At 34.8% G+C, this 23,057-nt stretch overlaps 1 protein-coding gene across 3 annotated transcripts in view; it reads right to left on the bottom strand.

Annotated features, from left to right (window-relative positions):
- KIAA0825 (KIAA0825 ortholog) overlaps positions 1-23,057 on the bottom strand; it is a 387,603-nt gene that overhangs the window by 265,805 nt on the left and 98,741 nt on the right. For 2 of the 3 annotated variants that reach the window (XM_058728632.1, XM_058729187.1), the window contains 3 exons: positions 19,243-19,404; positions 8,886-9,001; positions 7,024-7,281 (listed from right to left, as the gene is read on the bottom strand). In XM_058728632.1, the coding sequence (XP_058584615.1) occupies positions 7,039-7,281; positions 8,886-9,001; positions 19,243-19,404 (521 nt within the window). In that variant the 3' untranslated portion in view covers positions 7,024-7,038. Of the gene's footprint in view, positions 1-3,793; positions 3,945-5,354; positions 5,621-7,023; positions 7,282-8,885; positions 9,002-19,242; positions 19,405-23,057 lie in introns of those variants that run through there. The other variant, XM_058729962.1, reaches the window with a different exon arrangement.

Here is a 23,057-nt window from a genome sequence, read left to right as displayed (position 1 = left end):
TACAGTACTTCATACATCCAAGGGGCCAGATTCTCATTCCTTTCCACCCCCCTACAGACCTCTTCTGTGTACCAAATTTTCCCTGACCACAGAGGAAGACCCAGCAGTGGCCAAGGCCAATGGGAACAGGCAGAAATAGAAGGTGGCCTCAAGTGATTTACGAGCATTAATTAGTTAACATGCTCTCAGGGAGGTAGGCTAGTAGTTTGACCTCATTTTCCTCAAACCAGATTAAAAAAATCACTTGAAATTGGAAGAGTTGAATGAGTTTTTCAAACATTACCCAGATCATTACTATACCAAAAGTTAAATGAGTAAAACTTCCCATTTTATCCCTAAGCAATCCTCTTTGACTTAAAATTCGGCTTTGCTAACTACTTATCTTTCTCAAACATTATCTGAAGAAAAATCTGCTATACTCTTATATCAAAAATTGATAATTTTTCATGCATATATGCCTATCAGTATTCTCCTTACACATTCTTCTGATAATTTCCCTGACTAAAATCTTTTGTAGTCACTGTAGTAATAATCTATAATTATTATCTATTGACTTCCAAATGGAGTTTATAAATGAGTAGAACGGGGATACTTGGGTGGGAATCCAGGCATCAAAATGTCTAAGAGTCAGGATCAAAAGAGAAGGCTTTGACCACTCCTAAATTCTACACTAGATGTGTATCAAAACTGTTAAAAAAAAATTACAAAATTCGTGTGGGAGTAGCGAAATCATAGTTTCTTATGCTTTGCGGTGTGTTCTGTGATAAGGAATGCTTTTTAAAATTTCCTAAAAGGGCGCCTGGTGGCTCAGTCAGGTGAGCATCGGACTCTAGCTCAGGTTGTGATCTTGGGGTTTGTGAGTTTGAGCCCTGCATTGGACTTGCGGCTGTCAGCTCAGAGCCTGCTTCAGAACCTCTGTCTCCATCTCTCTCTGCCCCTCTGCCACTCATGATCTCTCTCTCTCAAAGATAAAAAAAAATGAAAAAAAGATAAGATTTTCTTAAGTCAGAAAGGAGTTTTAGAGCTTGATTTTCTCATACTTTTTGTATCGTAGGTTATTAAAGCAAAATTGCCCCGGCTGACATAATGACTCGTATGAATGAGTTACACTAACTTTCTCCATGGCAATGGACGGGTGATTAGAATAACATGGCCAACACGATTTCTCATATGTTTCAAAATAAAAACCCATTTCCTTAAAAGTTACCGATAAATGAGAAGATAAAAATAACTTGAGGCATGCGGATTTCTTTCCCTAGAAGTGAAAAACACTTATTGTAAGACTTTTAAAAATACAAACTTTGTATTTCCTTAAAGACATTCCCAACTGGTCATCGTTCTCACGATTCTCTTCGAAGTGTGTCACGTGCAATGTATGCAAAAGGGTTTTCATTGAACCAAATAGGATTCATTTATTTTTCTGACCTGTTTCCCTATCTGTTGTCATTTCAAAGCTATTCTGCTAGTAAACATCTGTTATTTTTTGTAGACCCACTATAATGTAAACAGATGTGAGCTTTTATTTAGATTATATATCAGGAAACAAGCAGCTGGGCTTTATTATATAAGGCATTCAAGATTATCTTTGAACAGACAATTCTTTATTCTTTGACCACTGGAAAACACAAGTTGCTAAAATTGAGCAGATGTCAAGTATACTGAAAGCTTAATTCTAAACACATAATCTGAACACCCACCGTGCCATCTGACCAGCACCTCATCAGAGAGATACCGAAGTCTCCGACTCTCTCAACTTGACAGTTCAGCAAATGGACATAATGTATTTGGGGCTCACTGGATATCACAAAACACGCACGAATATTGCTTCATATCTTGTAAATTCTTTCACTGTTTCTTTACTACACTCTGCACAAGGCGATAGGCTCCCCTGAGATCTCTATCCCACTCTTCGCCTGCAGTCAGGCAGATTTCATCTCTTTCCTCTCACAACAGCCCAGCCAAAAAACAGACTGGTCCTGTTTCACAGATCAGTTGGAATAATGGGGAGAGGAGGAGAACAGGGTGCAGCGAATGGGATAAAACCATGTCAAGTACTCCAGTTGTCAAAACAGTTTAAAATCTGTGCTATTTTTAGAAGTTCCTTATTTTTGGTAAATATAAAAGCAGTATCACTTTATTTTTCTGAGCATAAATAACAGCCACTAACTCTGCAATTAAATTGTAACTACTGACCACGTAAGTATATGGAAGCCACAGTACCATGTAATCACAGGGTAACTATCTTGTTATTTCTGTCTTTGAAGCTAAAGCCTTGTCATAAGATCTGAGAGCTGCATGTTACATGGTAATTTGTTGTTGTTGTTGTTTTTAATACTTGGTAACATCAATACCAGGTTCTCAATGCATCCACTTATTATTTATACTGTACAATTCTTCTGACTCCCAATTTGCATAAGAGAAAACATAATACCCCTATGGTGGACCTATAGTGAAATGATACCTGTTCCTCAATGAAAACATCGTATGAAATTGCTCATTAGTACACTGACATATTGAAATAGTTTGAAACAGGAGACGGATTCATTTTCAATCTCTCTGTTTACCTCAAGGCAAATAAGGAAGCTGTGATGCTGCCAAGAGAGGAGAAGACCAATACTTTCATTCTTATCTCAAGCTACCAGCTGCACTGTGCCACTTTCTCGTTCTCATTCTGCTCACTGCTGTTTGAAGCATGTCAGGTTTGGAAAACCCTGTATGAATGCTCTTGCAGAAAGAAAAACTATCTGGGAAGGGCCTCTAAAGGACAGATGAAATGGCCTTTGAAAAAGTGGAAAGTCCTTTAAAAGAGCTTCTTAGCTCCCTCTCTCTGTTACGGCAACATTTATTATGATAATAACTCAGGCATAAATAGAGCCACAGGACCCCTCAGTGCAAGAGAATTGACAAGGGGGACTCTGCTGAATAATACCCCAGTCTGTTTTTCCCAGTACTCCACTGATATTAGGACAGTCAGGAAAAACAAAAATCATAAGCTTCAAGCCAGAGGAAAGGGCAAATTGGAAAAGTTAATGGAGTTGTTGGGCTTGACTGATGAATTTTTTTAAAAACCCTGATTATCTTTTATTAAGATATTATAAATGTTTCACCCTGCCCTGAAATCAACTTCAAGGAATTTCAAATATTGTGGCTTATGTATAATCAACGGGATTTAGGAGAAGGGAAATTAATGAAGCCTGATGATGAATAATTTTAATTGATCCTGGGTTTGGTTGCACTGGAAATCATTAGGCTTTAATTCAGTCGGAATTTGGGATTTCAAAACATGGGCTAAATGAAAATAGGTAAGCTATAAATGATCAGATGGGTCTTAAAGCACCCTCATAAGAACATGCAATGAGAAGGAAAAAATATGTATAAAGAATAAAATGGCTTAATAAAAGATACTTATAAAAAATAGAAATACATAAAAAAAAAGTGCAGGAGTACCTATAACTGGTCCCTTTAGAAAAAAAAATACGAAATTGTAGCATTTTGGCATTGTTATCTCTTTGACTTTCTCATTGTATCCCATTATATTCCAACTTATATAGCACATGCTGCAGCTCAAATTAAGTTATTTTTACTTTTAAGCAGAAGGAGAGTTCTGATGTCTAGTTATTTCAGGTTTTTAAAAAGTGTTTTTCCCAAGTACAAATTCAATATTTAAAAAATATTATCCTAACAGCCTTCGTGTGTTGGTAATGCCAAGCTCATGTTTCTAATTAGCCAGAAAGCAGGTAGGCAGTAAAACATATTTGTGTAAAAAGGAGGGATAGTAAACTTAACTTCACACCTCATAAAAAGCTTTGTAGTCATCCCAGTGGTGGCTCTCAGCATCCTGTAAAATGCTTGTAGCACAAACTCTGACGCAGTAGTCCGTAACCTGAAACTGTAGAGTGTTGATGAATTCCTGATATCGTTGGACAGGCACCAGGAATATGGGTCTGTTCAGAGGCAATGATCAAAGAGACAGAGATTTAAGGCCTGTGCAGTAGGCGGTAACAATCTCCAGTACTACAAATGGTTTTGATTATTAGATATCAATCATTCATTTCCTCCTAATGCTGAAGTCTGCATCCACATTCACTTTCCAAAAAGAAAAAAAAAAAAAAAAAAAAAAAGCTGGTCTTTGTTTTGCAAGTCCTTTGAAAACGTACATCTGCTGTTCCACAAATATGCACTTCAACTTGAGACAAACTGCATTGTCAATACATCATTCAAAAATAAAAGTATTCTTTGTAAGCCTATTATTAGAGATCAGTGCATTATTTAGGCATTAGGGTATCGTTATTACAGAGAACAACATGCATTTGTCAGAACCAACTTTTATAAAGCTATCACACGTCCCACAAACACACTTCTTTTGTTTTAAAAATTGTAATTTTGTAGATGTCAATTATCTCATAAACTGTTTTAAAATATTCTATGGAAATAAAGTGACTTCTGGCACATTTTGTTTATAACTTCAAGTATGAGTCACCACATCTGACTACTTACGAGAATTAAATAGCAGAGCTATATTCTGCATCAAGTCAAATTTATTTTACTTTTATCTTTAGTTATTTATATTACACTTTCTTATGCTTTCTCTCATAGCTAAGGGACTACAAACACTGAGTGAGAATAAGAAGAGACTGTTGGCTTCACGCTGGACAGCCACGTCCACATGTTCCCTTTGCAAAGGACTGTGCTATCTCCTAGAGGGGCCAAGAGCAGCCAAAAAGACCATGTGGCCATTTTTATTCTCTTTCCAGGAAACATCCAGTCTTTTTAGACTACTAGTACATGAGAATTAAGACTGCCGGATGCTTTCTCCTCACATATTAAGGATAGTTTCTTACTAAATGGATGTTTTGAAATATGTTTACATTGGTCAATAGAATAGATTGAAAATGTGTTTATTCTCTCTGTCAGTCCTGACATCTTGTCTGCTTAGAAACAAAAAAATAAAAGTGCATATTTCACAACTGAGTATACAAGGGACAGAAACAAGTTCAGCTTTCCTTTCCGGGGTAGTCACAGTAGCGTGCCTTACAAAATGGACAGGGTTTATTCCGTCAGGTCATAACAGCATGCAGAAAATAGTTGCCCCAGATTAGATGGAAAACGGATGGGTCTTTGGAGTGAGCCTTTCAAAGGAATACCTGTCTCTTTCACTACCTGTGTATCTGGTTTAACACCCCACACCCCACCTTTCTGACATTTTCTAGTCAAGGCAGATGAAAATATAATGCGCCATGTTCATTATCATTTTCTCCTTCTTGAATATTGTCATCAAAGTTTCGCTCCTGTGATTTCCAAAGATTACATGTTACTTTAAGCATGGCCATCAACTTAATTTAAATGACACTCACTTCTTAGTGTTTTCTTTCATCAAATTATCAAAATGTGTAAAATGCTGGAAGACATATACCGCTGTGGAGAGCAATGTGTGTAAGTTTGTCAGGGGTGCTCTGGAAGGAAACTCCTTGCCCCTCTCCTGCAGTCTCGCCAGGACAGCTGTTGCCACTTTACAACAGGCCTCCACAAAGTTTGCTCTAATTTCCTGGAAAGAATCATCTCTGCATGCCAGAGCCAGTGGAAGCATTGTGTCAAGTTTTTCCATGATGTCAGAACAAAACTAGGGAGAAATAAATGTAGCACTGAGTTATTTGTACTCTGACAGCACCGTGTAATTTATGTACAGGGGAGCCAAATTCCTAAATAATGAATTTGGCATCAAACATAAATATAATAACACAACTTTATAACAATCAATTTCTCAGTTATATAAAGTTAAATGTTTTATGTCAAATAAGGAAATCCCAAAATGATGCTTTCCTACATATAACCTTCAAACCTTATGCTTACCAGACATTATGAAAAACTCATGAAATAGCTTTACATGACAATACTTTATTTGTAGCTCATAGAACTCAGAAAACATGTATCCTTGGCATTAATATGATTGGATTATTTTTGAACTTATTCTAATTTTTTTGCTGAATTTTCATAAAGTAAGTTTTTATTAATCACATGTACATAAGGTTATATCGATTTAATTTAAATAATCTAGAAGCATCAGAAGCAATGTCACCTGCCATCTTCTTACTGGTAAGGAGTCAGCAATTTTCAGAAGTGATGTGCCTGTCTTTTCAGTAGTTATTATGAATCTACTCTTTCTTAATGGCAAAGGAAGTACAGTGGATGGAGGGGCAAAACTTGCCTGCACTGCCAATTTGCCAACAGTGTTCCCAGGGGAATGTTCTGGAGCCTCAGGTTGCCAGAAGCCGAATAAGGAGGCCATCTTTAAGATCCCTCTTTTACAGGGACGCCTGGGCGGCTCAGTAGGTTAAGCATCATGATCTCAGAGTTTGTGGGTTCAAGCCCTGCATTGGGCTTTCGACTGAGAGCTCAGAGACAGGCCTACTTCAGATTCTGTGTCTCCGTCTCTCTGCTCCTCCCCCACTTGCTCTCTCTTGCTCACTCTCAAAATAAATAAAAACACTAAAAAAAAAAAGAATGCTCTTTTACAAACATTCCAATCATATGTTGCCAAACTCATTGTGGACTTAATATTGAGTAACGGTATTTATTTATTTCCGTAATTACTTCCTATTTTCTCAGTATGCTCTGTACCTCTCAAGACACACATAAAGATGCAAGATGGATGCTAATGAAATGGAATGTACATTAACGTGTAAATAAAGATTTAAAAGTTGCCTAGGCTAATAAAAGACAGTAATTCCTTCAACCTCCTAAATTTCTCCTGAAATCATTCAAAGGAATAACCCAAACAAATAGTTTTCCCAGCTCTGCATGAAGTCACAGAAGCCTCCCCTTGAGGGGCCTGAGACTCATGGAACAACAAGTTGGCAACAAGTTTAAGTCTTTTTGCTAGCAGTAGCCCATGTACACCAGGGAAGAAATCTGGTATTGGGTCAAGTACCAAGTATTTGCCAGAGACTCCACCATTTCCCTTTGCAAAGTCTTATATTAAAAAAAAAAAAAAAAAAAAAAAAAAAATCTAATTATGCCAGTCTACAGTTTGAAAGGATTTCATTTGAATCTTGCCTTTGCAATTTTCTTCGGTTGGTCCTCCTCCGGAACCACATGACTGTCTTGCCAGACTTGCTGGACATTTACAAGGTTCATAGCATAGGTTACAGCTGAAGACCTTTCATTCTGTTCCTGTTGGAGAATTTTTGCGGAAAAATCTTCAGTTGCTGCTGTTATACAATGTGCCACAGGAAGAGACAATTCTTTAAATGCATTTCGCCAACGAAAGTCTGGTAAAGTAGCCTGAAATATAAATTTATATGAAGTTATATTAATCTTAACTCAGCAACACATGTTCCTATTGTTATAGATATAAAATTATTATTTTCTTTCAGCATTTGAATATGGGTATTCTTTGATAAATGGCAAAGGCCCTTCTTACAACCTGAAAAATATTACCCAGCGAATAAAGCAATATACAAAAACATGTGTATTCTTTACACAGAGTAATATACTGGCATTTCATTTTAATTCATCAGTAGATTTAATCAGAAACTTTTTTTCAAAATTTAATCTCTTAAATATAGTTCAATAAAACTATCTTTATGAGAGTTAAAAGTTACATTTACTATTTATCACATAAAGCAACCTTTAAATTCAATATAGTTAATAAAGTCTAAATTGGATTTTTATAGTCTTTTTTATAGTTTATTGTTAACAAGTATTCCAACGTAAGACAGAGTTTAATATTCAGTCTTTCATTTTTTTTTCACTCTCAGAAATCCAGACAAGCCAAAAAATAGCAACAAGAAATTTCTCAAAGAAAATGACATCATTGTACCTTTCTGGATTTTTTTCTTTTGAATTTTATTTAGTTTCTTCACCCACAAAGTGGTAAGCAACACAACTTTTGTTCCAAGAGATGAGGAATTAAAATTATCTGCATTGCTCTGTGTGGGAGGAGTGGGAGACTGGAGAGAATGGAGACTGGTGGTGTTTTGTTTTCCTTTTTCTTATGGTCTGGCTCAATACAATTGTGAATGTATACTTTCCCCAAGTCCTCTAATGTTCCCTTATGTACTAAGAACATTAAGTAGGTGAGTCTGTGCTTAGCATTACTTTCTCCCTGTTTTAATGTAATCTTGTTTACTGTAATAATTCATCTACTCTGACTTCAGAAGACTCTAAGCCAATATACCTGACTGAATTACTTATTTTTCTGACTCTGGATGATTTCTATGGTTTCTTTAGGCCTAAAATTACTGGGACTATGATCATTAGCTTAGTTTTCATATACACACATTCTGTACAGCATTTATTTAGTGCTTTTTGTATATACTATAATCAATAATCAAATCCATGGTCAAAAAAGTGGCTCCCATTTTCATTATGCATATAATTATGTTGTAATTGAATTTTTCTTTGCAAAGTTTTAACATCAGAGGGCTTGAAAACACATTTCTCATTTTATTTTTACATAAATTAGTTAAAAATTGAATCCACCCAGCTTTTACAACCTGCTTTGTTTTTTTTTCTAATTTTTTAATATTTATTTTTGAGAGAAAGAGACAGAGTGCAAGGGGGGAGGGGCAGAGAGAGAGGGAGACAGAATCCAGGCTCCAGAATCTGAGCTGTCAGCATAGAGCCTGATGTGGAGATGGAACCCACTACTGGTGAGATCATGACCTGAGCTGAAGTCAGACATTCAACCTACTGAGCCACCTAAGCACCCAAAGCTTATAAGCTAATTTTCAACCAGGAATCAATCTTATCTATCTATCTATCTATCTATCTATCTATCTATCTATTTATTTATTTATTTTAGAGGCAAAGGGTAAAACTCAAGGCATTTTGATTCATAATGTATTCACAGACATATGATGCTATTATATATGAGTAAAAAATACCACTCTTTTCTCGTCACTCACCTCTTTTACTGGTAGCAATTGCTCTGAAGGAACACTAGTTGCATTTCTTTTAGGTTTCTCTGTTACAACTTTCCAACTGGCTGTTTCTAAAATTCCTATGCAACAGAAAACAAACACACAAACATACATTAAGGAAAATAAACCATGCTAGACGGAATTAATAGGCTCAGTTTAACATTAATTATGTAGAAAAGCTCTATACATAGTATACACATACATACACATATATCAAGATTCAGACAACATAGTCAAAAGATGTAGGGTGATGTTACCATTACAATAACTACAGGATCAAAATATAGTGTCCCTTTCCATATATACAACTTGATGAAATTAGTATGCCATTTATATTCATATTTGACATACATGCATATGTAATCTGTAAAATATAGATCCCTTTGTCATTAATTCATCGTCATGTTGGTAATGTAGGATAAGAGTACAAAGTTAAAATGGATTTCTTTTTTCACTTAAAAATTTAAATTCTAAATAAAGAATGGTGCATTTAAGAAATGATGGTGTTCCTTAGCACATTAATACTTCATTTCTTGAAATGAGGAAGAAAAAAAGTACATGAATAAACATCAACATATCATGAAAAATTACGCTAGTAATAAATATAACAATAATCCTTTGGAAAAATACAAACACTGGGATAAGAAATAATCTCCAGCTCTTAAAACGGAATTATTTCCTCACCTTTATCTTTGAGAATTAAGGAAGTCTTTTCCATGGGGAAAAAAATAGAGCTACAAAAATGTAATTTAAAAATATGCCAAAAAGAAATATTTCCACTTTTCCATTAAGGTTTTATTAATCACAGTTTAATTTTAAATAAATGATTTAGCATTTACCTTTTGCTTTTGCCTAGATTTGACATATTATGATGAATTATATATTCTGATGCATTTAAAAACATTTTTTTAGGATCCTAAGAGTCAGTTTCTGCTTACATCCTGAGTAAACAAATTTCAAAATCTACTGATTCTTATCAATAGGGCTCTGACTGATAGATTCATTTAGCAGATGTGTGGGGTTTTTCTTTTTTGTTTTTTTCTAAGTGTGGTTCTATGAGCATAATCATGAATGATTTCTAAGTAATATAATTTACAAAAACATGCCTCATATGTGGAATTTGAGAAAGTTAACAAAAGACCATGGGAGAGGGAAGGAGAAAAAAAAAAGTTTCAAACAGAGAGGGAGGAAAAGCATAAGAGACTCTTAAATACAGAGAACAAACTGAGGGTTGATGAGGGGGTGGTGAGAGGAAAACGGGTAATGGGCATTGAGAAGGGCACTTGTTGGGATGAGCACTGGGTGTTGTATGTAAGTGATAAATCATGGGAATCTACTCCCGAAGCCAAGAGCACACTGTATTGTTAGGTAACTTGACAACAAATTATATTTTAAAAAAACAAAACCAAAACATTCCTTGGAGAGGTAAAAACACCCTTTGGTAAACAATAATATCCTTTTTGGAAATTTTATCAGAGTTTATTCTGAGGAAAAGTTTTCCTCAACTCTAGTGTTTCTTTATTATTATTACTTTATTTTTTTTATTCTCAAGTTAGTTAACATACAGTGTAGTCTTCACTTCAGGAGTAGAATCCAGTGATTCATCACTGACATATAACACCCAGTACTCACCCAACAAGTGCCCTCCTTAATGTCCATCATCCATTTTCCCCATCTCCCCACCCACCTACTCTGGAGTTCCTTAATCATTTTGGGTTTGTGAACACTTCTGAGAACTTGATTAAAGTGACAGAACACTCCAGCCAAAATGCACCATATGATTGCGTAGTAGGTATGTGCACACATACTCACACTCGCACCCCCATACATACACACATAAATACTATTGGGGATTCCCAGGCTCTTTTGCATAGGGCACTCATTAACCCCAAGGGCCTGTGGACTACAGTTTAGGAATCCTGCTTCATTTCTCAACACAAACCACAACATAGAGAGGGTTTTAGATCAGCGTTATATCATTTAACCCGAATTGCTTTCACCATGGCTTGCATTTTATTGTCTTTAAAAAAAAATGGTATTATAAATAACTAATTCTAACACTGAAATAAAATCTAGATTAATGAAATATTTTTTAAGTTTATTTATTTATTTAGAGAGAGACAGAGACAGCATGAGTGGGAGAGGGGCACAGAGAGGAGACAGAGAATCCCAAGCAGGCTCTGCGCTGTCAGTGAGGAGCTGGATGTGGGGCTCAAACTCACACAACTGTGAGATCATGATCTGAGTTGAAACCAAGAGTCAGACACTTAACCAAATAAGCCACCCAGTAGCCCCATGAAAGATCTTTAAATAAAGAAAAATGAAACTACAAGGTATTAAAATATGGAATACTTTTTCAAAAGATATGTGTAGAGATTTTTCAAAAGGACACTAAATGCAAAAGCCATAAAATAATTCTGCATAACAAAAATACCATTAGCAGTCAAAATGGATAGGACAAACTGACTTAGCACTCTTTTTCAAAATGTCCATACTATATATTTTTTATTAGTAGACTTTTTTTTTTTTAGAGCAGCTTTAGGCTTACAGAAAAATTGAGCAGAAAGTACAGAGTTTCCCATATATTCTCTTTCTCTCTGCCCTCAGTTTGCCCTAATGTTAACATCTTGCATTGGTGTGGTATATTTTTTTACAATTGAGGAACCAGTATTTATTAATATTAACTAAAGTGTATAGTTTACATCAGGATTCATTCTTTTTTTAATTAAGTTTTTAATTCTGGTATAGTTAACATACAGTGTTATATTAGTTTCAGGTGTACAATATAGTGACTCAACAATTCCATATGTCACCAAGCCTCATCAGGATAAGGCCATTCCTTAATCCCCATCATCTATTTCACTTATTCCCCTCCTACCTCCCCTCTGGTAGCCATCAGTTTGTTCTGTATAGTTAAGAGTCTATTTCTTGGTTTCCCTCTCTCTTTTTTTCCTTTGCTTGTTATTTTTTGTTTGTTTCTTTTTTTAAAAAAAATTAATAGCCCAAGAATACTTTTAAATTCAAATTTTAGTTAATATAGAGTGCAATATTGGTTTCAGAAGTAGAATTAATTCATAAATACATAAAACACCCAGGGTTTATCGCAAGTGTCCTCCTTAATGCCCATCATCCATTTAGCCTATCCCTCCACTCCCCTCCCCTACATTAACCCTCAGTTTGTTCTCTATCATTAGGAGTCTCTTATGATTTGTTTCCCTTTCTTCTCATTATCATGCCTTTCCCACATGTTCATCTCTTTTGTTTCTTAAATTCCACATACGAATGAAATCATATTGGTCTTTCTCTGATTGACTTATTTCGTTTAGCATAATACATTCTTAGCTCCAACTACATTGTTGCAAATGACAAGATTTCATTCTTTTTGATGGCTGAATAATATTCCAGTGTGTGTGTGTGTGTGTGTGTGTGTGTGCGCGCGCACGCGCGTGTGTGTGTGTGTGTACATACACTTAAACACACACACACACGCACACACACATATCTTCTTCATCCAGTCATCAGTCAATGGACACCTGGGTTGCTTCCATAATTTGGCTATTGTAGATAATGCTGCTATAAACATAAGAGTACGTATATCCCTTTGAATTAACGTTTTTGTATTTTGGGGGCAGTAAGTTCCCAGTAATGTGATTCCTGAATTGTAGAGTAATTCTAACTTTTTGAGGAAACTCCATACTGTTTTCGACAGTTACCACACCAGTACATTCCCACCAACAGTGCAGGAGGGTTCCTTTTTCTCCACATCCTCACCAAAACTTTTTGTTTATTGTGTTTTAAATTTTAGCCATTCTGACAGGTGCGAGGTGGTATCTCAATAAATTTTGGTTTGCATTTCCCTGATGATGAAGGATGTTGAGCATCTTTTCACGTGTCTGTTGGCCATCTTGATGTCTTCTTTGAAGAAATGTCTGTCATGTCTCTGTCCATTTTTTAATTGGATTGCTTTCTGGGTGTTGAGTTTGATAAGTTCTTTATATATTTTGGATATTAACTCTTTATCTGATACGCCATTTGCAAATATTTTCTCCCATTCTGTACAATGTCTTTTAGTTTTGTTGATTGTTTCCTTTGCTGTGCAGAAGTTTTTATTTTGATGTTGTCCCAATGGTTTATTTTTGCTTTTATATCTCTTGCCTTTGGAGACATATCTAGAAAAATGTTGCTATAGATGATGTCAGAGAAATTACTGTCTGTGCTCTCTTCTAGGATTTTTATAGTTTCAGGTCTCACATTTACATCTTTAATCTATTTTGAAATTAAGGATTCATTCTTTGTGTTGTGTATTCTACGGGTTGAAAATGCATAATGGTATGTGTCCACCATTACTGTATCATATAGAATAATTTCACTGTTCTAGGAGTCTCCTGTGCTCCATCTAGTCACCGCTATCCCTCTCTTCCCTTGCCTTGAAAAGCACTGCTCTTTACCAACTCTATACTTTTGTTTTTTCCAGAAGTTCATTAAATTGGAATCATATAGTATGTAGTCTTTTCAGATCGGCTTCTCTCATTTAGCAGTATGCATTTAAGAGTCCTCCATGTATTTTTGTGGCTTGATATCTCATTTGTTTTTATCATTGAATAATATTTCATTTTCTGGATGCACCACAATTTGTTTATGCATTCATCTACTAAAGGACATCTTGGTTACTTCCAAGGTTTGGCAGTTATGAATAAAGCTGCTAAAAACACACACATGATGGTTTTTATGTGAACATAAGTTTTTAATTCATTTGCATAAATACCTGGGAATGTGATTACTGGGTCATAAAAGACAGTGTTTAGCTTTATAAGATGCAATGAAATCATCTTCTAAAGAGGCTATACTATTTTACATTGTCATCAGCAGTGAGAGTTCCTGTGGCTTCACGTCTTTGTAAGAATTTGGTGGTGTTAGTGTTTTAGATTTTAGCCATTCTAACAAGTATGTAGTGGTATCTCTTTGTTTCACTTTCCATTTTCCTGATGACATATGATGTTGAGCATGTTTTCATATGCTTATTTCCCATCTGTATATCTTCTTTGGTAAGGAGTCTGTTCAGATCGTTTGCTCTTTTTTTAAATTGAGGTTTTTTGTTTTTTGTTTTTTTGGTTGTTGTTGTTGTTTTCTTGTTGAATTTTAAGAGTTCTTTGCATATTTAACATACAAGTCCTTTACCAGAGATGTGTTTTGCAAACATTTTTCTCAGTCTATGGCTTGTCTTCTTATCCTCTTAACTACCATAACTTTTTACTTGGCAACTTCACTTCAGAAGTATACTGCCAGATACGTATGTGCTCATATAAGACATAGTTTCAAGGAAATCTGCTGTGTCATTGTCTGTGGTAGCAAACGGAGAGGAAAAAAGAACCCTACATGCTCATCAGTTAGGAACTGGTGAAATTATGGTACATGCACCAATGGAAAATTATTCAGCTATTAGAAAGAATGAAAGCTTGTCTTCTTATCCTCTTAACTACCATAACTTTTTACTTGGCAACTTCACTTCAGAAGTATACTGCCAGATACGTATGTGCTCATATAAGACATAGTTTCAAGGAAATCTGCTGTGTCATTGTCTGTGGTAGCAAACGGAGAGGAAAAAAGAACCCTACATGCTCATCAGTTAGGAACTGGTGAAATTATGGTACATGCACCAATGGAAAATTATTCAGCTATTAGAAAGAATGAGGTCTTTCTATATAACTGTTAATAAAAAAGCAGCTCTGCATCCATCGTATGACAAGATTCCGTGTTATTTTAACTTGGTGAATAGTAGTTGTCCCTAAAAAGGAAAACTACACAAGTAGAGTGGAAAAAGACTTCATTTACAGTCTACTCTTTTGTCTTCTTAAAAGTTTTCCTATATGCATGGACTACTATTCAAAACAAATTTTAAAGAAGAAGACATAATAAAGATAAAATTGTTAATGACGTGAAGGGACAATGCTTAGATTCTTAACGTCACCTTACTTTTCTACAGATAGCTCATAAAGCCAGCTAATTTAAAAAGATACTTACTCTGGAAAAATAACACTAGTTCAAAGTACAAGCTTTGCAGATCTATTTCTGGAGATAACTATCTGCCATTGTGCAGCTATCATTTAAGACTTACAAAAAAAGTTAATTATCTTATATTTGTCTTTTCACTTCCAAATACATTATGCTTATTCACTCAAAGTAATATGTCTTGATGTTTATACAAACCATTTGCCTATTTTCAAGATGAATAAAAAAAGATAAGCTTCCCAAGACTTCTGTTGCTGGTAAGCAATTCTACAGTAAGACAGAAAATGAATTATGAAGCTGTTATGTTAACTTTTAGGATACAATCTTTCCCCCCAAAATTAAAAAAAAAAAATTAAACCTAATCCTATATAAAGAGCAAAGGGTATCATTTTAAGGCAGTATTAGTAGGACCGATTCTAGACTAATAAGATATCTTACGGTTTTAGTGAATTATGGCATCTTTGCATTCACTTGAAATTCCAAATGGTCAACATCAAAATTTGGCCCTGTCAAACTTTATGAGCTCTGTGAACATGTGCAAAGTATTTTACCTATTTAAATATATATTGAAAATTCTATTCACTTACTAGCATTGTCTAGAAAAGTAGATCATTTTTGGCTCATCACTCTAAAACATAGTTATTTATATACAGTCAACACTGGTTTCCTTAAGAGGATGCCCAGATTAAGGACCTCAGTAGAGTGCAGAGGGTCACAGGAATGCCAGCTGTGTAACAGTCTCTCCCTAAAGAGTTCACTGTGGTTCATTTTACATTTCTGGTTAGTTTCCACACTGTCGCTTTCTTTCATAGAGAGTAGAGGTTGGCAGTACTTCCCTGTGACATCCACTTTCACACCCAAATTGGTCTTCATAGGCTCCCATTGTGTGCACTACAAAGCAACTTGCCTTGTTGGCAGCTCTAAGTGGGAACTACAAGTCTTTCTTTTCTTCACTGTTCTTTTCTGGCTCACAAGCAACCTCCCACCAAAAGCTGAATCTGTGGAAGAGACTACATCCAAGAGATAATACTATGAAAAAGTATGAAGAGAAGCCCAGGTGGCCACCTTGCAAATTTCCAATGTGGAAGCCTTCGACCTCTCTGCCCAAGAAACAGCTAAAGTCCTAGTGTAATGAGCTTTACAAACCCTAGGAGCCTCTTTACCTTAACTACATACGCCTCCCTAATACAATCCCTTAACCATCTAGCTAAGGAACTCTTAGAAGCCATTTGACCCCTCTTAAGACCCCCTAAGAGTACAAACAATCTTTCAGAAGATCTGAAATCTTTGATTCTTCTGAGACAAACCCTAAGTGTTCTTCTTACATCCAATTGAAGCAGCCATTGCTCTTTGTCATTGCTGGGGCTAAAGAAAAATGAGGGCCAAGAAACCTCCTGGTTTAGATAAATCTCAGATGCCACCTTTGGAAAATTTGAGGAACTGCCCGAAGAACAACTTTATTCCAAAGGAGCATTAGAAGTGCCCCATAAATCAAACCTGAGGCCACTCCAGAAGACATGATCAACTAAAAGAAATACAGTAAGGCACCATTACAGTCAAATAATGTGCTATCATTTACTGAAATGACCAAAACAGAAAACCATCAAGTCGTGACGAAAAAACAAAACGAAACAAAAAAACCAAATAAATATAATAACTAAATATCTTTTTTTTCTCTGAAAATGCTTATGTCTCTACAAAATCTATTGTATCATATTCAAATTACTAAGAGCATGGCCAATTTAGCTAAATTGATGATATAATGGTAAACATCAAAGTAAAAAGTAAAATATTTAATCATCTTTATATTTTCTCTGTGTGGTGTTAAGCACCTGGATATTTTTAAAACATCTGGACAATAAGAAAAAAAAAAAACAAACCCTCACTTTCATCACATTGTTTTGGTTACATGGACATAGTAGGCAACTCTTTCCAAGATCTTTATTAGCAAAATATGCTCCAATCAAAAGAAATACACAGGAAACCAAATGACTTGATCTTTTTTTTTTTTTTTTTTCGCTATTCCCTCCCACACAAGATTTCCAAGCAAAACATTAACTATCAGGATAACTTAAGATGCATTTGGTTTCTTTAATCATCCATTTCAAGGAATCTTTTCCTTCCTGATTTAAAAAAAAAAACTATGCTTTTGATAAGAATTGATTAACTTGGCTGTACTGAATAAAACATTTAAGTTTTTCTTGACAATTTCCCTCAAGATCACTCTTTTCAGGGAGCCATTTATATAAAGTTATGTCAGATTAAATCAATCTTAGCTTTGTTTTAAAAAACATGAATTTCAACAATGAAGAACGCATATATCACAAGGGGATAGTCTAGTACTTAAGATATTTCTTATACCTGTCCTTCAAAATACCTTCCACATACTATGTTGAATAACCCACAACTGTGTTTCTATAATGCATTCTTATTAATGTGAACTTGAGTTACTTTTATCTGCCATGCTGCTTATATGACAAATTTGGGTAAGGCAGTATATGTAGCATAATTATATGTTTTCTCTGTTGATTTTATTCTTTAATGATAACTATTTCTCTCAAATATATAGCATTTGCAAGTCTCAACATTTCTTGGTCTTAATCTAAATAAGTTGGACCAGCTTTTCCTTTTCTCCTTTTATTCTGAAATCAGTATGTCAAACCTCTGCCTCAATCATTAGCCATTAAGTTTTCTATCTTCATAATACTTCTCTAATACAATTCTGATTTTGAATTTATGCTGCTCTTTAAAGGAATAAAGTTCTTAAAATCCACCTAATTTCTCTAGAGCCTAGTGTTGGACCAATATGAGTCCAAAGAGGTAAGAGGCTATATGTGTTGGAGTCCACTCTATTTCTTGATTCACACTTCAGAAAAGATCTGCTAGAGATGTGGATGAGAGATGCAAAATCATAGCCAACCATGGTGGATGAGTACCAACATCAACTGTCAACTGCTTGAGGCACCAACTTGTCACTAAAAAATTAGGATGTCATATTTATCTACTCAGATCTTTCTCTGACCCAGTCAGTTAAATCTAGAAGACCCGCTAGGGTTCATATTATCTCCTAATTAAATCTACTTTTCCATTCTGTCTTTTAATTTTCATATTTTCTATCTTTATATTTTTATTATTTTCCTATTAGACTTTTTAATAGCTTTTAGAAACCTGACATCCACCTCCATTTTTCTTCAAATTATCTCCAAACTTGAAAAAATGATCTACTTTACTTTATAATTTCATAGTGCTACTTAAATGTAATCTGACACACAGAAGTATAAGCTATGCTTAAAACGAAAGAAACTTAGATCCTATAACTTTCCCAATATTATTCACCCAGGCAAATTAACTAAAGAAATGGAAAAGTAAACATATTAAACATATTAAACTTTAATACATATATTAAAGTATATGTAATTTCTTACTAAGAAATTGGGTTTTGAAATCTTCTGATTGATTGTTAATCATCTGGTTTTCTCACGTCATTTTGCAAACGCAGCCACAAGCTCTATTAATTGTCCTTAACATGATATATGGTATCGTGCAAAAGAGAACTTTGTATGGTTTATTCTGATACAGATGAAAATATTTGGAAGTACAGATAGGAACACAGGGAACATATTTTAACTATCTAGATTTTGAAATCTAGAAACATTATTTCAACATACATGGCATAGTTTGCCTCAAAAGGATTTTGTGAAGACTAAACTTAAAACATTATATAATTATTATTACTTTTATAACAGCTCTCATTTACTGATTGTGACCTACTAGACATTCTTTTAAATACATAACACTAAATCATTGAATTCCCACAACCCTACATAACATAATGAGATCTGAAGCATGTAGTAGTAACAAAAGAGAGAGAGAGAGAGAGAGAGAAAGTTAGTTTAGTCCTACACCATCATTTTGAAGATGAGAAAACAGAGATCTAAAAAAATGAACTATCTTGCCTAAAGTCATCTGGCAGCTAGGAGCAGAAGAGGAGATACTACATCACCCACTATGCTTGTTTTTTCCATAGGCTAGGCTGTGCTTCTCTGAATCAAAAAAAAAAATAAAAAAAAAAAATCTGATTTTATCTAAAGATCATTATCCAGAATTGACCTCCAATGCTTTGTTAATTAGAATTATGGAGTTTGCCACATATAAAGGATGAAAATATAATTCTATGGTGTGTATTATATTTAATATTTATTTAAAGGATTCTATCATGCATTTTTTTTCAAGTAATGGTATAGATTTAGTGGCATGAAGTGAAAACAGAGAGAAGAATTGATTTACAAATTTAAACAAAGGAGCATGTTACCTGAAGGATTTCTGGGTGTCTTGAGTGATATAAATATTTCTTCCAATAATTCTTCAACATTTTCTTCCAGCTTCAAAAAGGATTTTACGAGCTGTGCTAAGAATTTGAGTTCATTTATGGAGAGGAAAAAGTTTCTTCCTTTCTGTGAACATTCGGGTGTAACTGTGAAAGAGAAGATCTATTTGTACATTTTATTTGTTTTCTCAGTAAATACTGAAACAATCTATGTGCTTCCATAAACCATCAAGACTAACAAGTTCAATAAGTAAACCAAGTTTGTTATTAAGAAATGAATATAGGGGCGCCTGGGTGGCTCATCAGTTGAACGTCCAACTCTTGATTTTGGCTCAGGTCATGACCCCAGGGTCATGGGATTGAGCCTTGCACTGGGCTCTGCACTTATCTTTTAAGATTCTGTCTCTCCCTCTGCCACTTTCACGTTTGTGTTCTCTCTCTCTAAAAACTAAAAAAAAAAAATGCATATAAAATCTCCTAAAAGAGTCTTTTCTTTAGGGAAACTGGGGATGAGTATTGTTTGATACAAATATGACAATTAAATAATTATATTGATTCTCAGAGTTATAAACAGGAAGGTGATTTGTTGTTGTAAAATCATATCTTATACAATTTTATTTTTTTAAGTCTGTCACAACTTGAATCTAGTCACAAGGGAACATCACAAACCCAAATTGACAGAAAGTGTAGAAAACATCTGGTCTGTACTCTTTAAAAGTGGTATGTCACGGGGCGCCTGGGTGGCTCAGTCGGTTGAGCGGCCGACTTCGGCTCAGGTCATGATCTCGCTGTCCGTGAGTTCGAGTCCCGCGTCGGGCTCTGTGCTGACAGCTCAGCTGTTTCAGATTCTGTGTCTCCCTCTCTCTGACCCTCCCCCGTTCATGCTCTGTCTCTCTCTGTCTCAAAAATAAATAAACGTTAAAAAAAAAAAAAGTGGTATGTCATGAAACACAGAGATTAGGAAATGTTCTAGTCAAAAGGAGTTTAAAAAGACATGACAACAGAAATCAATACATGATCAGTGTTTTATTTTACTTTATTTTATTTTATTTTTTTTTACAAAGAACATTATTGGAATAATTTGGTAAAATGTGAGTAAGGTCTACAATCTGATGCTCTTATTTCATGATTGTTAATTTTCTGATATGGATAACTATACTGTGATTATGAAAGAGAATGCCCTTGTTTTTAAGAAATATAGTGAAGTATACAAGGACAAATATCTGTAATTTATTCTCAGTTCAGGAAAAAAGAGTTTTCAGAGACAGTGAATGCAAAGGTGGAAATGTGGTAAATTATTAACATTTGATGAATCTGGATAATTTTTGTAAGTATGAAATTAAAATAAAAATTTAACTTAAAATAAAAAGTGACAAGACAAAAGGAGTTTTCAAGACCTTAGAAGGATTCCTCCTATATCATTAAAAAGAAGCAACCTAATTGTTAAATCTAGACTATATAATTCATGAAATCATGTTTAAAAATAACTGCAGTCTAAGTAATTGTGATATCTATTGCTTTCATAAGAACAAAACAACTTAAAATAAATAAAGATTGATTTTTCCCTTTTATAATTAGTGTTTTCTACTTTTGTAATTACATCACACTACCATCTGAATACAGAAAAATATCTTAAACTTCAAGCATATGGAGAATAGAACTAACCTCACCAAATGACACTGTGGACCAAGTTTTCAAAGATTTAAAGAATTCTTCTTTATTAATGTCACTTCTTAAAACATACATGGCATTTAAGAACTATCTTGAGGCTTAATAACAAATTGAAAAATCTGCACTCTTGTAAGGTAAGCATACAATCCCTTTGGTGAGAAAACACGTGGAAAGTCTCTTAGAAATAATGTAAGGCCTGGTGATTCCATGTGAAAAAGTTTACCTTCATCACATGGATCTAAAAGGAGGGTTCCAAACATGTGACAATTTAATGGGTAATCCACTTCATTTCAGTTAAATTTTAAAACGCTGGCATCAGACTTGTAACCGTATGATAGAGGTTTTCATGGAGGACCAAAAATGTCATGGTACCTCTGCGGATAATTTGAGAGAGACCCTGTCAGTCAACTTAAACAGTGGAATTTAGTCCTGTTCTTGAAGAGTAAAACAAGGCTTTAAAAAAAACCCAAAAAAAACCCACAAGTGCCTACAAAAACTATTTCATCTCTAAATTGATATTAGGCCCACATACATTAAAGTCTACTTCTAAACAGCCCTGCTCACACCTGTCATTCACCCACAGGCATGCCAGAGAACACAAACATGGATGATCAGCATATAACTAAGATTCTACCATGAAAATCATGACCCAAAAATGAAAAGAAAAGAGAATAAATATACTGTGAATCATTTAGCTGTTGCTTGACTCTCATTTTGCCTGTTTGATTTCTTTTAGGCTTTGCTCATGTGGTTGAAGGGTCTGGTTTAACCTTCTAAATCTTAAAGGTGTTCCTTTGGAACTAAATATAAGCCAAATTTTCAGACTTGAAGAATTCTTCTTCATTCTTTAATAGTTTAGCTAGAAAAATAAGAAGGCTTTGTGTAGCTCCATTCTCATTACAAGTATTGTGTTTATAAAGTAAGCAAAGAAACACACACCTTCCTAAAACATCTTTGGGGTCAAAACCCTCTAACCTAACAGTGCTACTTGTTTAAAAATTATGTAAGGTTGGGGCACCTGGGAGGCTCAGTCGGCTAATCGTCTGACTTTGGCTCAGGTCATGATTTCATGATTCATGGGTTCAAGCCCTGGGTCAGGCTCTGTGCTGACAGCTCAGAGCCTGGAGCCTGCTTTGGATTCTATGTCTCCCTGTCTCTCTGCCCCTCCCCTGCTTGGTTCTCTCTCTCTCTCTCTCTCTCTCTCTCAATCTCAAAAATAAATAAACATGAAAAAAAATTATGTAGGGCCTGAGGATTCCATATGAAGAGGTCTTACCTTCATGATCTGGATTTAGAATAATCTTGTATTGCAGAAATTTAACAATATTGAGTGCTAAAGGCTTTTCAATTCAATGCATCTTTACAACTTCATAGTGAAAGAGGACAGAAAAATATGTGTGACCTAAATCTAATCATTTTTGTCCCCAAGAAGCAATGTTTACGGTAGAGGTCCATTAATTAGTAGTCCTTATTTCCTATTACTATTAGCTCAGTGTTCTCCCAAGGGCTATTGTGAAGGTTCTTAATATATGGAAAAATAATTCTGTGATAAATTCATTTTGTGGAAGTCCATTTAAAGCAAAATTAAACACAAAGGATGGACTAGCATAGCCCACACTTGTCTTATTTTCCCTACAATATCTTCCAGGACTAGAGTTCTACTCATCACATCTTAGCTCATAATTTCTATTTGCCTACACATATCTATTTTTCTGTTTCTCAGACTCTTCACTGTCAACAAAATTAGGAAAGGGTTTCCCCTTTTACTTTTGCTTTCAGTCAATTAATCTTTTTTTCCTCTTTCTTTCACCATTCTGTTTGTCCTCTCCTCCAACTCACCTCCCCAGAAAAATCTTACCTGAATACAATCAATTCATCTTCCCTGCTAAACTAATCTGGCCTTTTATCTATTTTTTTCCTAAACATTATATGACTGTCTTCTTTCAAGAAACTTTGGGCATACAGGCTTATCCACAGGCAAATAAATTTAGCTGTCCACCAATCACTGCTATAAAATACCTGAAATAATGATTGTCAGTTTATTATAGGATGAGTTCTATGATTCTTAAAAAAATATAAAATTCTTCTAAATCCTAATAATATTATAAACAAAGGTTACATTTCCATCT

The sequence above is a fragment of the Neofelis nebulosa genome, chromosome 1 (genome assembly GCF_028018385.1).
Source record: "Neofelis nebulosa isolate mNeoNeb1 chromosome 1, mNeoNeb1.pri, whole genome shotgun sequence".
Lineage (NCBI taxonomy): Eukaryota > Metazoa > Chordata > Mammalia > Carnivora > Felidae > Neofelis > Neofelis nebulosa.
This window is presented reverse-complemented; position numbering and strand designations above follow the sequence as displayed.